This window comes from Filicampus tigris, chromosome 3 (assembly GCF_054856515.1).
Source record: "Filicampus tigris isolate MCC_2025a chromosome 3, RoL_Ftig_1.0, whole genome shotgun sequence".
NCBI classification, from domain to species: domain Eukaryota; kingdom Metazoa; phylum Chordata; class Actinopteri; order Syngnathiformes; family Syngnathidae; genus Filicampus; species Filicampus tigris.
This window is the reverse complement of record NC_141219.1, coordinates 11,599,772-11,616,299: the sequence shown is the minus strand read 5'-3', so window position 1 is coordinate 11,616,299 and position 16,528 is coordinate 11,599,772. Positions and strand designations below refer to the sequence as shown.

Below are 16,528 nucleotides of genomic sequence, written 5' to 3'. Positions count from 1 at the left end.
GAGGAATTGGAGTTCTACTTTTACCAGAGACGATCCATCCATCTATTATCTACACCGCTTATCCTCACATGGGTGGCGGGGAGTGCTGGAGCCTATCCCAGCTGTCTTCGGGCAGTAGGCAGGAGACACCTGAATTGGTAGCCAGCCAATCGCAGGGCACACAGAGACAAACATCCGCACTCACAATCACACCTAGGGGCAATTTAGGAGTGTTCAATTAACCTACCATGCATGTTTTTGGAATGTTGGAGGAAACCGGAGTACCCGGAGAAAACCAGGCACTGGGAGAACATGCAAACTCCACACAGGGAGGCCGAAGCCGGGATCGGACCCACGACCTCTGAACTGTGAGGCGGACGTGCTAACAGGGCGACCACCCTGCCGCCCCTACCAGAGACTTTAGTGTAGCCTATATCTGTACAGATATGAGAACCTCTGCAAATTACATTATTACATTATTTTCTGTCAACAGCTCTACGAATAATCGTTACAAAATGATGCACAATTATATATTCGTACACATGTTAAGTTATAGTGCAAATTTCTATGTATGCATTTGTTTTTTTGTTTTTTTTACTAGTCCCTCAGTCTTTCTTGCCTAAATGGTCAATTTCAAATTACACTACCCTGCCAGCTCACGTTTTGGCCAGAAGAGGGAAACCTCTACCAGTATATCCGAGCATTATTATTTCAGCGAAGGTGTGGCATTGGGGCGCTACATCCAATTACAAAGTGTAATGTGTTATTTACTGCCATATTCATCATAGAATAAGAAAAAAAAAAGGTGTTTAAATGTAAATCACTTAAACAATATATGATTACATCATACACTAGACTTGTTACGTCGATGCCGCTGCACTTGACCTTTCATCTTTTTCTTGAAAACTTGTAGCCCTGCATTTTAGTCCTACATGCATGTACTTCTTGAAGCACATTCATAGTCATCCATACACCCTCCAGGAGAGACCTCCTTGACACCCCTAGCCTCACTTTCCCTGTCTGGGCGGGGAGCCAAACTACTCCCTCCCTTCCCTTCCCCTCTCTCGCTCTCTTCTCTGGCTCTCAGTGGATTCTATACATGTCAAGCAAAGCCTCACAATTCCGTGCTTACTGAACCTGCGAGCTTAGGAATTTACAGTGATGTGGCTGTTCCCGGACGCCCTCTTCGCCCCTCTGCGGTGGACCCACAGTCTGAGGCTCTGATGGATATTCTTGGCACGTGGACCGAGCGTGCAACTACACGTTTGGGAAATCTGTGACAACATAGGACAAAAAAGAAAGAAGGGTCCATCCACGAGGATCTGAGATTTTGCTCTGGTTAAACCCACTAACCCCTCCCTCTCACTTGCACACACACACACACACACACACACACACACACACACACACTTGCCTTTCCCTTCTTCCCTCCCCGCTGGTCTCCTTTGCTGTCGGATGCTGGCGTGGTGAGCAGCAGGTCTCTCTTGGTTGAGCCGCATGGAGGCACAGGGAGGGGCTCCCAGCCCAGGTAAGAACAGAATTCTGCTTGTTCTTTACATTGATTTTAGTGCTTTTTTGTTCAACTCGAACGTATGACCTGCTAATGGTCATTTTTCATGAAGACAGCAAATGCTTGATGCTCTTTTTATCAAGAGTTAGTTCACATGTGGGGCAGCAGAGAGCCAACACACTGTGGTCATTGTCTTCATCATGCCGTGGAGGTTCCACTCTGAAGTTGCATGCTCATTGCAGAATTTGAGGGCCTCTTTCTCGCTTACACACCATAGGTCAGCCATGCAGAAAGTGTACTGATGAGAGACAAATTGCTGCCTACAATAGTGGATGCATTGTGTGAAGGCCATCCAGGGAAGCCTCACACAATACCACTGTGCTGCATTGCATTGTTGACAGTGTGGAAAATATAGTCAACCTAACTTTCATGCTAACGTCAGACAGTTTGGAGGTAGTGGTATTGAAACTCAGTTGACCCAAAAAGTCTACCTATACTGTTCCAATAGCAGGCTTTTGTGATACAAATGAGATCAAGATAAATTATTTCAAAACATTTTCTACCATTAAGGTGACCTATAAGCTGAACAACACAATTAAACACATGAATTTAAAAAAACATCTTTTGGAGATGGTAAGTAAACAATGAAATAATGTGTTCACATTATAAATGGGATGTGGCTGCGTTCACAATAAACCAATCACATTCAAACTCATGTTGTTGATCTATTAGGCTCTCCCTGACTTTTTTTTTTGCTTTCTTCTTTTTTTTTCTTTTTTTTTTCTGCTTTCTGGTAGAATCCTGATTTTGTGCTGTGTAAAGGTATCATGCCTGCACTGACTACCGGTACTATGTCGAACTGTGCATAATTCCTTATACCTTGTCTACGGCCCCAGTTACAGCTGAACAAAAACAACCTCAAAACAAGGTGCTGCCACCTCCACACTCCACTGTAGGTGTGGTGTGCTTTTGGTGATGCTGTGTTTGCACCAATCACACTTTTTGGAATTATGGCCAAAATTAATAAGATCATCACACATTTCCCCACATGTGCTTGGGAGATTTTGGTATGGTCCAATAAACCCAAGATTGACCTTCATGCTTCTGCTAGAAAGCGAAAAACAAACAAAACAAGCTCAGAAAAGCCTAAAATAATCGGAAATTAATTTAGAGTTAATCAGATGCACTTATAATGGTGGCACTGCAGCAGGTGCGTGTTGACTCCCATTTAGCACGAGTTTGAATGTGGTTAGTTCATTGTGAACACATGCAGCCGCATCCCAGTTATAAGACGGTGTGCACACTTGTGCAACCACATGATAATTGTTTATTTTAACTTACCCTCTTTACAGGACAAAAATATATATTTTATTGTACTTAAGCGATAAGTTACATAAATGGTAGAAAAGGTTTTGAAATGATTCAATTGGTCACATTTGTATCACAAAAATGTGGTATTTGAACAGGGGTGTGTAGACTTTTTATATCCACTGTGATGATAATCGGTTCAAATAATGGATGGATGCATGTATCAGGTAGACAAAAAATGAGGTTTGGCTGCATAGCTGGCTTCAAACTCAGAGTCTTTATCAAAGTGTCAGAATGCTCTTTGACTTTGGACTACATTTGCATGAAACGTCTGAGCTGCTTTGTCAGCATATACTGAAATTAGCTGGCCCAAACACACTTCTACTTATTATTACATTCATGTTGGTACTTGTTGATGAAATATTATTCATTTATGTAGATTAAATTCAATAAGACAAAAAAAGAATCGATCTATCCAAGAGTGAGTTGTGACGGCAGTATACACGCACACACACAGGCGTTGTTCACTTACAGGCCAATTCATTAGGCACACCTGCATATCTATTGAGACCCAGTAGAAGAGCTGCATCATATGAATGTGCCTTTACAAAGACAATAATGTTATTGTTAAATCATGTTGTTATTGAGCCAGTCTGAATTGCAGTGAATTATGTGAAACACCTTTTAGTCTGATAGAGTCCACTTTTATTACATTGCTCAGGTGTACCTACAGAATTGTCCAGTAAGTGGAAGATGATAAGGCTTTGAATGCTTCAAAATTATTTTTTGAAATGTCTTAATGAGAGCATATTAATTGTGGTAAACATGTATTGATTCATAGTGTGGAGACACTTGGCTCAGGTTTTGGCAAGCATACAGCACATCATTCTCCTTGCCTTCCTCATTTTCTCATCTCTCACCATCTGTCACTCGGAATCACATAAAAGAATGTCTTGACAACAGACATGGCCGACCAGATCCCAGGATGACGTTTTTTCTCCTCCTCGAGAAGCAGATTCAGCAGGTGGTGTGACGTCAGCCTGCGTGCACCCTCCCTACACAGTTTGAATGTGCATACTTTCTTTCTTGCAAATTCACATTAGACATGCATGCACATGGCACAGTATCGAAAGCCATTTGAGCTACAGTAGATATATTATTATATTCTATATCCTAGATATCTTACGGCCATGTACTAGTATGCTCTTTGTCTTCACTAGCAGGACAAATTTTCCATACTTTAGTTCGGGGTATGCATCTCTCAAATAAAAGTTGATTTGATACCTATCTCAATACATGGGTTGCAATACGATTCAAGGATGGTTCATTTGAAAGTGGAACGATTTGATTCAGTTGATTCAGTGGTATTACTGTTTATTATTGTGTAATACATTTTAATTGACTCATTATTCAAGTGAAGTTGTTTTCCCTTTGTTTTACCACGGTGCTTATGTTCAAGCTGTGTATAATGTTACAGGGGCTTGCAATATTATTACTAGGGATTGTCCGATATGTTTTTTTTTTCCAGGGCCGATACGACATTATTAGTAGTCAAAGAGGCCGATAACCGATGTTTAAGGAAAATATAACATTGGCATCAAAATCCCAAATTTTTTTTTTTTTAAAATTAAAACTCTTAACTTTGTTGAAACATCTTTAAGCATATGTTTAGTGAACAATTTTTCAGATTCGCATAATGTTTAATTATTATTATTATTATTATAATCAGTAGTAGTAGTAGTAGTAGTAGCAGTATGTATCAGTTTGCCAGTAGGTCTATACGTTTGTTGTAAAATTCGAACAAAAAGGGAGCTCCCAGGGTCATTAGCATGTCTTCAAAAGTTGAATGAAAACTTAAACAATAGCTCCATATAGTTTTTCGTACAGTAAAGGAAGTCCACCAAAATTTCAAAATGTTAAACTGCTACTAATCTTTGTTTTGATTTCAAACAAACACCAAAAGTACAGAGTGTTACCAGGGTCAGTAGAATCTCTTATAAAGTTACTTGAAAATTTAAATAAATAATTCCTTGAAGTTAACACAGCTTTAAATTGATTTATTATTGGCCATCAGATTTTTAAAAAAGGCAGATGCCGATACTCGTCAAAACACTGAATATCAGAGCCGATAATCGTCCGAGCCGATAGTCGTCCCGGCCGATAATCGTAATACAATGAAAATGGAAGTTTTTGATGAACACTTGGGCCTATTACATTACTATATATTAATGTTATTCAATATGCTGGTGCTTGGAGAGCAAAGTATTTTTTGAGGTGGTACTTGATGTCAAATTTTTGGGAGCCACTGCCCTAAACCCTTGACAGTTAGAGCTTGGGAAAATACAGCACTTGTATCTTTTGGCCCCCGAAAAGGTACAAATACATTATTTACCTTAAACGATGTCTGTTAGCCTTGGTGGGCACATTAGTAGATTGTAGCAGACACTGAACATGATGCACAATTGCAGTGAAAGCACGTTCCATCACACTCCTACACCCCATTCTGGACGCAGGCCCATGCCGCACACAGGTGCCACATTTTAATTATCCAACTGTGTCCATCTATGGGTTCTATCACACAGGGGTCATCCAAAGGTATTTTCCAAGTGAGCATACAACTAATGGCCATCGCACTTCTCATGCAGTTGACCACAAAAGACCGAGGAGTACCCTACCCCAGAATTATCGGGTTAAACAAGCTGCATGGAACATAAACCAACCATGCTGGCTCTGAAGTATGGGAGACAGATCGCATACAGAACAGTAGTGAAAAAAAAGCTCCACCAGATATCTCCTTTGTCAAGGATCCTCCAACGAGGCGCAACCAAGACAATCTCACAGTTAACCATTCCACTTCAGACACCATTTTTAATGGAAGTCTTAGGAGGAGTACCCACAGCAAGAGGCGGACTTACCATTAGGCAAACAAAGTAAATTGGCCGGGGCCACAAAAGTCTCATAAAAATGGATTATTGACAATTTCTTCAATTTAAAGCAGTTATTATAGTTTTAGTCCATTCATTCAACGTATGCACATAAAATCCTGGATGACGCTACTCCTCCTTAGAGTGCCATCACTGAAAGATAAGATGGAGACAAAAATAAAATCCAATTTGTGGTCTAAATTTTGAGGAAACATTTCAATCTAATAGACAAGGTCATGCTATTGTTGGCCCTGTCTCTGGGGAAATTAATCAATGATTCCAACAAGTGCTGAGAATGCATCATGTTCTCTTCTGGTCTTCATATTTTTCATCTGAAGGAAGAGAAGAAAATTAAAGAAAAAAACTGAAATGAAGAAAAAAAACTGAAATGACTCTCACCATCTGGCACTGCCCACCAGGCAGCTGCTGCTGTTTGTATCACGTGAAGAAAAAAGAAAAAATACACACTAGTGCTTCAAACCTCCTGTCTATTCACATTTGCCATACATTTCCAGAAAAAGATTATAACCAAATTTGGTCTATATATAAATACATTTTTTCCCCGTATATTTAAAAGCATTCAGTCACTTTTTGAGATTTTGACATTTTATTAAGGTAGCACTTGCAGCATTGAGATGGGGGTGTTCTTGTACACGAATTCAGAAAAGGGGTGTGAAAATCCACTACCTTGAATGTTCTTTATATGTGAGAAATATGACCAGGTTTTCGTTTTATATATTTAGAATATAACAGTGAAGACACTGATTATAGTTTAAAAAAAAATCTGACCAAAAAATAGAAGAAAAAAAAAACCCCAGATAGTTTGATATGGTTCAAATTTGGATATTTTTGGATGGAATTGTTGAGCTGAGTCAAGAGTGATCCAGTGTAAGATATGATGGTTTAAAGATTAAACCCTGCTGTTGCTCCTTTAATGTAATTCATTGAATAACTGAAAACAAATCATCGGACAAATCCATTTAAGTGCATTTTGGCTCCCAAGTCAGATAAACAGTACCTGCTCCCACTGTTTGTGCCCCATTAGAGCCCGGTAAAGACATCCAGAAGCTGCTAAAGCCCTCCAGCTCGGGCAAGCTCTCTCGGGAGCAGTTCCAGCAGCACGCTGCAGGCGACGAGGAGGAGGGGGAGGGCGAGGAGGAAGACGAGGAGGAGGAGCATGAGGGCGGCTGGACAGGACCCACCGCCAGCATGCTGCACATCTCGGAGAAGAGACGTGAGTAGAGAGGGAGGAGGGGCAGTCAAATTTAGGATATTCAGAAACATTACGACTACGGTGAATGCCTGCTATACTGTATTGGGGATTTTTAAGCATGACTTTCTGTTCTTGTTGTTTTTGCAATATACCAGCAAGTTCAAATGTATTCAGTTAAATTCTTATGCCAAATCTCAACAGAAGTTATCTCAAGGCATATTACATGGAGCAGGTTTAGAACCATACATTTCGCACATGGAGACCAACCGAGCAGTGAGTGAGCTTTATACTAAATGTAGATGTGGCATAATTAAGAGCAAGAAGAGGCAGCGAGGGTCCCTTACCAAAGTGAAGTTGTTCACACAGAACAATGAGAATATATGCCTGTGATTAATGCGCTATGCTGTCTTTGTCTGTGTGTTGAAGTAGTTGTTGTTTGAAGTAATTACCCGGTGTCTATGCTAATTTCCATCTGCCTGTCCATGGCGTTTTGCATTATACTGTATGTTTGCGTTAAGCTAGTGGACTTTTATTTGATGAACTTATGGTTTGGCAGAACATTTTACTGTTTAATTATGCAGTGCAGTGTTTAATACTCTTTGTGTGAGTAGCACATGAGTAGCCCATGGCACTATTCTAAAAATAGCTCACCATTAATGGGACATATATTATTTTCTAGGAATGTTATGCCTGTATAAGTGATCATTTGAAAATGTAAACACTGGCAGAGATTTATATTAGAAATAAATTGTTGCATGTTGATATTTATCTGATTCCCATGTATTGTGAGAAAACACGATTAGTGTCTACATATAAATGAATAACAATGACATATAATGATTACATATGATTATAAGCAATTTTGGTAGTTATTAAGTGTGTATCGAACTGATAGCCCTTTGCACTAATCAGTAACCAAGAAGTAGCTCTCAGTTTCAATAAGGTTGGTAATTCCTGGTCTACCAATTCTTGACAGCTACAGAGAGTGAGAAGCGGCACTAAGAAATACTTTTACAAATTGTGTGTTTTGTTTGCATTTTTATAAGTTAAATGTATTTAAAGCATGTGGGAGGAGTAAAAATGATAATTATGTGGTCTCTCTTATTGCATTATCACCTATCAAGGGCGGGCCACTGATAGTGTAGTGGTACATACGCCTGAGTTGTGTGCGGGCAGCGTGGGATCGGTTCCCGCTCAGTGACGGTGTGTGTGTGTGTGTGCCCTGCGACTGGCTGGCGACCAGTTCGGGGTGTAGTCTGCCTTTCGCCCAATGTCGGCTGGTATAGGCTCCAGCACCTCCCCGTGACCCTGTGCAGGACAAGCGGTTTGGAAGATGGCACATGACACATGAACTAACAAGAGTGACTCTTATAAGTTAATTATGGAAGGATGATTATTTGAGCAGGGTAACTAATCAATATGTGTATCATAATAAATGAGGTAAGATGCGTTCACTCATGGCAAGAGTCCGTGTTTCAATAACCTCATAGCACTGGTCCTAATGCCCCACTGACTTACATTTTAAAGATTTAAAACAGAATTCAGAGCCATAAAGTACCCTTTTATCAAACGATCCTCCCGTAGGTCCTTTCAAGCCTGTTAATGATTACAGCTCTTTTTAAGTATTCCGATCCCACATTCTTGAAGATGGCCGCGGCACAGGCCAGAATGCTGAAGGGCCTCATTGTGCATCCGTGCAACACAGCGCTGAATACTGGGGCTACAGCTACATGTGACAAGGCAGCTTTTATCTGCTTGACTAACTAAACCGTTTTTTCACTGCGGCAGCTCATCCGGAGGCTAATGTCTGTGACCCACTGGCTGGCCTTGCCACCTGGCAGTACAACTCACCGTGCGTGCCTGGAGGCACGTCAATTCAATAATAAGGAAAAAACTTTACTTGGGCCGCAGTCATGCACTCATAAGTGGGACCACATTTGCTCGCTAGACGTGTGCAAGGATCCCGTAAAAGAGCAGGTTGGAAGTTTGTTGAAGCAGATCCATTCATAGCATTCAAGCATAATATTGGACAATGGCTCTTGAAATACTTGTGAGTCGGGTCACTTGTATCTCAAGGCACCACGGAATTAACGGTTGTTCCTGCTGGGCTGATGACCTCTCGGTATGGTTGGGCCACTGACGAAAGTGGCTTTGTCAGAGCTTTACTATTCACTCTTCTGTAACCTTCCATACTGCATAAAACACTGAACTTAATGGATAAACATGCTTTTCTTTACTGTGAATTTCTGGATGAAACAAAGCGTCGTCATTTATTTTTAGAGAATGAAGAGGCATTTATTTCCCTCACATTAAAAGCATAAATATCGAATATAGTGTGGGATTAAAGGCACACTAGCAATAGTGGAAATGTGTCAAATGAGTACTGTCGGCACACACCCATTTGACTGCAGGCTACTACAGCGTCACGTCATCCCTTTGTGGGGTAATACATATGTCAGTTCACACACATGCGTTTACACATGCGCACACACTGGCAAACACACACATGCACACAACAAAGAGGCCATTTTTCTGTCTGGAACAGAAAGCCTTGTGATAAATTATTTAAGGAGACGAGGGGTGGGGGACGGGAAGGATAAAAAAACATGTTTAACAACCAAGCACTGCACAAAGGAGGCGGCAGGAAAAATGATTGCGTTTCCATCATTCCTCATTTTCATTTCATTTTCATCATTTCCTCCATTTACTCCTTTCGTTTCCCCAGCATTCCCTCCCTTTCATCTTTGTTTCATCTCCTCACGTCGTCTTCCCCGTTGTTGCCGTCACTACTCTAAATCTTCAAGTCTGGGCTGAGAAGCTCTGGACTATCAAAGCTCAAAATTGCAATTTTATCAGTGAGGAGACTAGAATGTCATAACTCCCCATGAGAAGACTTCCTGTGCATCGTCACACAGACTGAAAGGCCAAGTGAGAGTGCTACCACCTTCTTTTTGTATTCCACAGTTCATGTCTTAATGTCTTCTTGTTGTAGTCTTACTGCACCCATGAGCAGCCTGGAAACGGGAACAATAACACCTTGCTGTGGAAGCCTTTTTAGCGCCCACGCAGTCTGTGAAGGCTTTAATCCCGATTTGGCAGGCAGACTGACTCACATGGAAACACAGACTCGCTTCCATCTGCCACAGCACGTCCTCCAGACGTCTTTCAATCTCGTTCAGCTACTAAGCACACAGCTGTGAAGGACATCCGTTTTGCGACGCATGGACAAAAACACTGTTGAGGTCAGGTCAGAGGTCATTGACTTTGGACCTGATGGCTGGCGATGTGTCTTTGTCTAGTTCATCTCAAAAGTGTTTTAATGGGCTTGAAGTCAGTGCTCTCTAGTTCTTTCCCACCAAAAGCAGGACGCATCGAATTGGCTAAAACATCTTAAAATAAGTTCATCAATTATCTCTACCATCCTGACGAGGGTCGCGGGGGTGCTGGAGCATATACCAGCTGTCTTCGGGCAGTAGGCGGAGTACACCTTGAACTGGTTGCCAGCCAATCGCAGGGCACAAAGTGACAAACAAACAAACGCACTCACAATCACACCTAGGAGCAATTTAGAGTGTTCAATATCATGCAAGTTTGGGGAATGTGGGAGGAAACTCCACACGGGAAGGCCGGAGCCGGACTCGAACCCACGGCCTCTGAACTGTGAGGCGGGCATGCTAACCAGTCTTCCACCATGCCGCCCTCTTAATATAAGTCAAATATAAAATTCAGGTTCAATATATAGTAAATTATATACTGTATAACCTCTGTATTTTCAGCTTTGGGGGAAGTCTATGCCTCCTAAGACACACATTTGGATCTAAATGTGGGGGAGAGACTTTCAAGGTCCATTTTGAGAGTCAAGACTGGAATGGCACAAGTTTTCCAAATATGCTATTCACTGTTTCTTTGTCACCTCTAGAACCTCTGAGCAGTGTGTCTTCTTTGGAAGTCCACTTTGACCTCCTGGATCTGACCGAGCTGACCGACATGTCGGACCAGGAGCTGGCTGAAGTCTTTGCTGACTCCGATGAGGAGAACCACAATGAGTGTCCACCAGGTGGGACGCACACAGAGCAACAACTAACATGACTGCTCCAGCACTTTGACACTTTGACGCACTCACTAAGCCACTTGAAATGTGACAATTTGCTTGTTTTGCCACAATTTTATACTCTTAGAAGCAAAAGGTATGACAGTAACTTCCAATTTTTAATGGCATGTAAATGGGACTGTACAATCAAAAGTACTGCTTTTGTACTTTGGAAACATGGAAGATTTTTGTTACGTGCAATTACTGTACCTTGGAGTGATTCACCCAATGCAATCAATCACTGTTGATTGTGGCTGATGGACCAAAATGGAGTCCTACTGTACAGTGGACATAAAAAAAGTCTACTCACTCCTGTTCAAATGACATTTTTTTTGTAATAGCAAATAGTATGATGAAAATATAGTCTATTGTTCAGAATCTATTTGGTATGTGGCAGGCGAGAATCCTTTTTATTATGCCACAATATTAGGAGCTAACAGAAAGAAAGACAATATGATGTGCGAGACACTCAATGGTAAGAAGAAAGTTGAAAGTATTTGTAATTCTAATATACTGGCACATTCCTCACCACAACAGCCGATGAAAGGTTTAGAATATTTTAAAGACTGAATAAACATGAGGACACATCGCGGCTCAAGGACTCATTGACACCGGTCAAGTACACTGTTCACTTTAATATTTACTAATCCTATGAAATGATATGGGCGTATTTTATCCATCACTGAAATAAATAGGAATTCTGCTTCATGTAATGAACAGAATAGGAAACATTCCTTTCGGCTTCATGCATGTATGCATGATGGGAAAAGGTGCATGAGAGTCCATCCTGCTTGTGCTTCACAGCAGCGGGTGCGTGAAAAGACCATCCACATTTTTCTAAAGGAGGCAAAAATGTCCTCTATGTTTTATTCATGACCTGGATGCCTCATCCTGAATGCAGACGGTGAACTCATGCCTGCTATTGACACCCAGCAGCCTTTCTCTACCACCACTCAAGCACCTTTATGTAAAATTAAGGAGTCCGAATTTTCGTTATCATTGGGAAAACTGTCAATGAGATACGGAAGACATTCATATTTTAATTAGTAATACTGTCACCTAGAGGACTGGAGTGGAATTAGTGAATGTACCTTGCAAAACCTCAGCAGGGTTTGTATATTTGATGTTTTTTTTTTGTTTGTTTTTTTTTGCTTAGGTGGATGACTGCTGTACTCCGTCCTTGCTAATACTAATGTGTGCGAACGCTGCAGCACTGCTTACCTTTTGGCTTTGACGTGATAGTGCTTCATTTGCAGCATCAAAGTGGTTCTTTCGGTGTGGAATTTTGAACAGCCTTGCGTCCAATTCCTAGGCTGACAAATTTGCTCTTTGAAGTTGTTATTGAGGTGTTTGTTAAAGGATTAAAAGCATGTTCACACAGTAACATGAAAAAACATTGCTTTGTTCATTTCCTCACCATTTTCCTTTACTGTTTTATTACGCGTTATGGTGCTGTTTGTTAAGTGTGAGTTATTTTCCCGGTGGGCCATCTGTAGCATTTTAGGTGTGTTATACATCATCCACTGTAGATGAACATTAGGAGTGGTTGTGTGATGGAAATAACAAAGAAACAAAAATGTGGAAAAGGCAGGCAGGTCGGAGGCACACAAGTTGAGTCATTTCAAAACCTTTGCCATCATCAATGTGACCGCTAACCTGTAAAACTCAATAGAAATGTTTTACCAAAAATCTTTTGCAGCAGAGAAGTAAAAATAAACAACTGAAGTGTACACGCCCTCTTATAACTGGGATGGGGCTGTGTTCAGAATTAACCAATCCCATTCAAAGTTATTTTAAATGGAAGTCAGAACACACCTTCCACTTTAAGCAAATAAATGTCAGGAAAAGCTTCCTCAAACATAGGAACATTATTTGGGTTTAATCAGACACATATTAGTGTGTGCCAACTTCCATTTAACATAAGTTTGAATGCATTTGCTTAATTCTGAATACAGCCGCTTACTTACAATTGTGTTGTTCTGGTTATGGTTCACATTAATGGTGGAAATAGCTTTGAAATGATTTATCTTGGTTTCATTTTTTTATATCACAAAAACCTGGCATTTAAACAGGGGTGTGTAGACTTTCTATATTTCCTCTGTTAGCATCTGAAATACAAATCACAGTTACAGTGTTAGATGACGTCATTAAGTTATCCATGGATCAGCGAAGGATAAAATTAAAGCCAAATCCTTGTGTTGTTTATGCAAAACGACATAGCCCGTCTGTTTCTATTAGTTCAAATGCCAAACTCTAAACAAGCTACTTTTTAAAAGTAAAAATAGATCACCCCTGTGAATGGTTGGAAACTTTGCTTCCCTTTCAAAGGCCCGTGACGTTCTGACTTTCGATGTATCATTTGTCTTTGTCATTGCGTCGCAAATGTCGCAGATTTTACCTGTTTGCCTCGCCCACACACATACATCACAAAGGTTCAGTCACTTTAATTATTCTCCTTAATGTTTCACCTCACTCATTTTTTTCATTCCCCCTCTCACTTCCTTCGTAATGATGCTGAACGTTTTAAATGCTTTAAAGCAATGTGTGCTAATGATCATTGCAACATTTTCAGAAAGTCGCTGCTAGGCATCCTGAGGACACCACGGAGTTTCTTGATGTATTTTAAGTTGAAGCATTTTATCTTTTGTCATATCGGTATTATTGAACTAGTTTGTGACCACTCCCTGAAGTTCTCCAGCTTCTCTCATCTTAATATCGATTTACACGTTAGTGTTGACTAAATGGGAAATGTCTGACTTTGTGCCGCTGGTTGGAGGCCATGTGACGGTAGAGCAAGATGTTAATTCTGGAGAGAGAGGTGGATGGGTGAGCGAGCTCATGCTAAATATGGGTCCCTAAATAATTCATGTTTTCCCTGACGGAAACAAACTGTCTTACTTGAGGGAAAACAAACATTCAAACAGCTATTATACTGTTTTAGGCTTGTTGTATTTGTCTTAAATTGTTACCATATTCTTTGTGCCTTTTGGATAATTGAGGAGATATGCACAAATTTACTGGAAGTAATAAATGCCCAATTATACATGAGCACAAAGATGGAAATTATTGAGTTGGACGGTTATGAATTTCTCCCCAAATTACCCAACTAATAACGAAACAAGGTACAGTACGTGCTTGGTTAGGTCTGATTGGCTGAAATACACAAGATTTATTTTATAAGCCATGAGAGCATTTATACAATAACCTTGATCTCCAGTTTAAGGTCCATGTACTTGTACACTCTATGCTCAATAAAAAGAAAATTCAGCGCAGTAGTAGAATGACTATTTCTTATAGTAATGCTTTTCCCCCACTACTAGTAGTTGATCTTTTCGTACATGGAATTGTTTTACTAGTGAGGACAAAGCATGTACTAAGCTGATATATATATATGACCAAGTGGTGGAGGGAGTGTTTGTGGAACAGTAGACTGTGCCTTGCAGGTCACTGTGCTTCTAATTAACATCCAGTGGAGAAGCCATTAAGCCTAGGTCAATACTCATCCATCAACCCCCTCCTTCTTACCCTGTATGTGTCGAATGTGTGAGGATATTGCTGTGGCTCTGGGGAAATTTGTGAACCAGCAGTGTGAGCGCTGTCCACTTAGGAGAGTCATCAGAAATACTCCAATGGGCAGAGAGGCAGTCGCTCTCATTTTATATACAGTATTCGTTTCCCAAAAGGTGGACATTGCCACCAGGTGGCGAGAAAGAGGAATGACTAAAACGCTTCAGTATTACAACATCATTTTACGACTGCATTAATGCTTTCAACGTTTATGCAACATTGTCTCTTCAGTAGACTAATTTTGAAACGCTCTCAAACACACTATTAACAGGCTATCAAATGCATTACTGAAACGATCTCACACATAGACACACATACACCACTGAAATGCTCATAAGATCTACTGAAATGCTCTTACATAGTGTATGCTACTGAAATGATCTCACATCATTAAAACTCTCATACACACAACTAAAACTCTCACACGCTACAGATTTTTTTCATTTACCACTGAAATGCTCTCACACTGCTGAAGCACTTCTGAAATCTTTCAGACACACTATTGATTTTGTTTTTTCTCGCTTACATCTGAAACGCTTTCATTTGAGGGCATTATGATACAGATTGTGAGCCCCCAAAAATATGTGGTTGTATGAGTGTTTTAGTTGTGTATATGAGCAAAAAAAAATCTGAAGTGGTTAAAAGCTGATGTGTGAGCCTGACAGTTTTGTGTGTGTGTGTACATGTGTAAGCGAAAATTAAGTAGTGTGTGAAATGGTCACGGTTGTGTATATGAGCGAAAAAAATCTAAAAGTGTTTAACAGCATTTCAGTAGAGTGTATAAGAACATTTCAGTAGTTTGTGAGAGCCTTTTAGTAGGGCATGTGAGCAGAAAGAAAATGGTAAATATGAGTTTCAGCAGTGTATGAGGGAAATAAATCAGTAGTGAATGTGAGTGGGGAAAAATCTGTAGAGTGTGAGAGCATTTCAGTATATGACAGCGTTTCATTAGTGTGTGACCCGTCATTTGTTTGTGTGTCAGGTTCTCAGAAGGCCGCGCTGGGCAAAGGAGGCTACATGCGCTCTCCCTCATGGACACGCTGCAGCAAAGTAGAGCTGCCCCGAGAGAGGAAGCACCACAGCGACTCGGACACCACCGCAGAGTCCTTCATGAAGCTGGAGAGGCCAAAGCAACCTTGACATGGCGTCTGACACGGCGGGAAACGGAGCTGAGAGAGGACAGCCGGCACCTGAGAACCACTGGGCCACTGACAGTGTTTTGTGGTGCTGATGAACCGATCATGTTGAACTCTGGACACTTTGCAGTGTTCCAAAAAGGTTCCATAATCACACGCACACACACTTCTTCCCTCTCCTCTCGTTTCCCTCCGAAGATTTGAATCTTTGTGTTGGAGTGACAGACAGAGCATTCGACTTAATGCCAGGACATGAGCCAAGGAATTGCGTGGTGTGCTGTAATGACAATTGCCTAAATCATAAGTTCATTAGGATCCTTTTCTTTTTGATGAACTAATAGTTTTCTTTATCTTCCAAAGTGATGACTATCTTCAAATTTACTTTGGTCCTCCAAAGTCAAGTCAAAATAATGCAGGAAGGAAAATGTTGAGCTAATGTGAATTTGCATGAATGCCAAACACAATGAAGTGCCAAGACTTGTTTAACGCAACAACAACAAGAAGTGACAGCTCCCTTGGTTAGTTTTTAATCAATTTACCGAATCTATACTTTGACTGATGATCATCAAGAATGATGTGAGTGACTGTGGGAGGATAAAATAAACATCTTGACAACTGTGCTTGTTTTGTTTTCTTCTTAATTTGTAATGATTTCAGAACTGTTACTATCATTCTTTTGGTTTCTCTTAAATTTGCATACAGGTAGGATGAGGCAAAGTCAAGCATCCACTATGACTAACTGATGACAAACTGACAAACTCATTTAAGTCCATATAATGTGAGAATAAATGTTTGAGTATT

The 16,528-nt window shown here is 40.6% G+C and overlaps 1 protein-coding gene across 1 annotated transcript; it reads left to right on the top strand.

Moving 5' to 3' along the window:
- Window positions 1-1,070: 1,070 nt before the first annotated feature.
- dbndd1 (dysbindin domain containing 1) lies at window positions 1,071-16,347 on the top strand. The gene is made up of 4 exons (XM_086024903.1): window positions 1,071-1,507; window positions 6,767-6,955; window positions 10,854-10,991; window positions 15,574-16,347. Exons 1-4 carry the CDS (start codon window positions 1,477-1,479, stop codon window positions 15,729-15,731), a joined length of 516 nt encoding a protein of 171 aa, XP_085881029.1. The 5' UTR covers window positions 1,071-1,476; the 3' UTR covers window positions 15,732-16,347.
- Window positions 16,348-16,528: the final 181 nt, after the last annotated feature.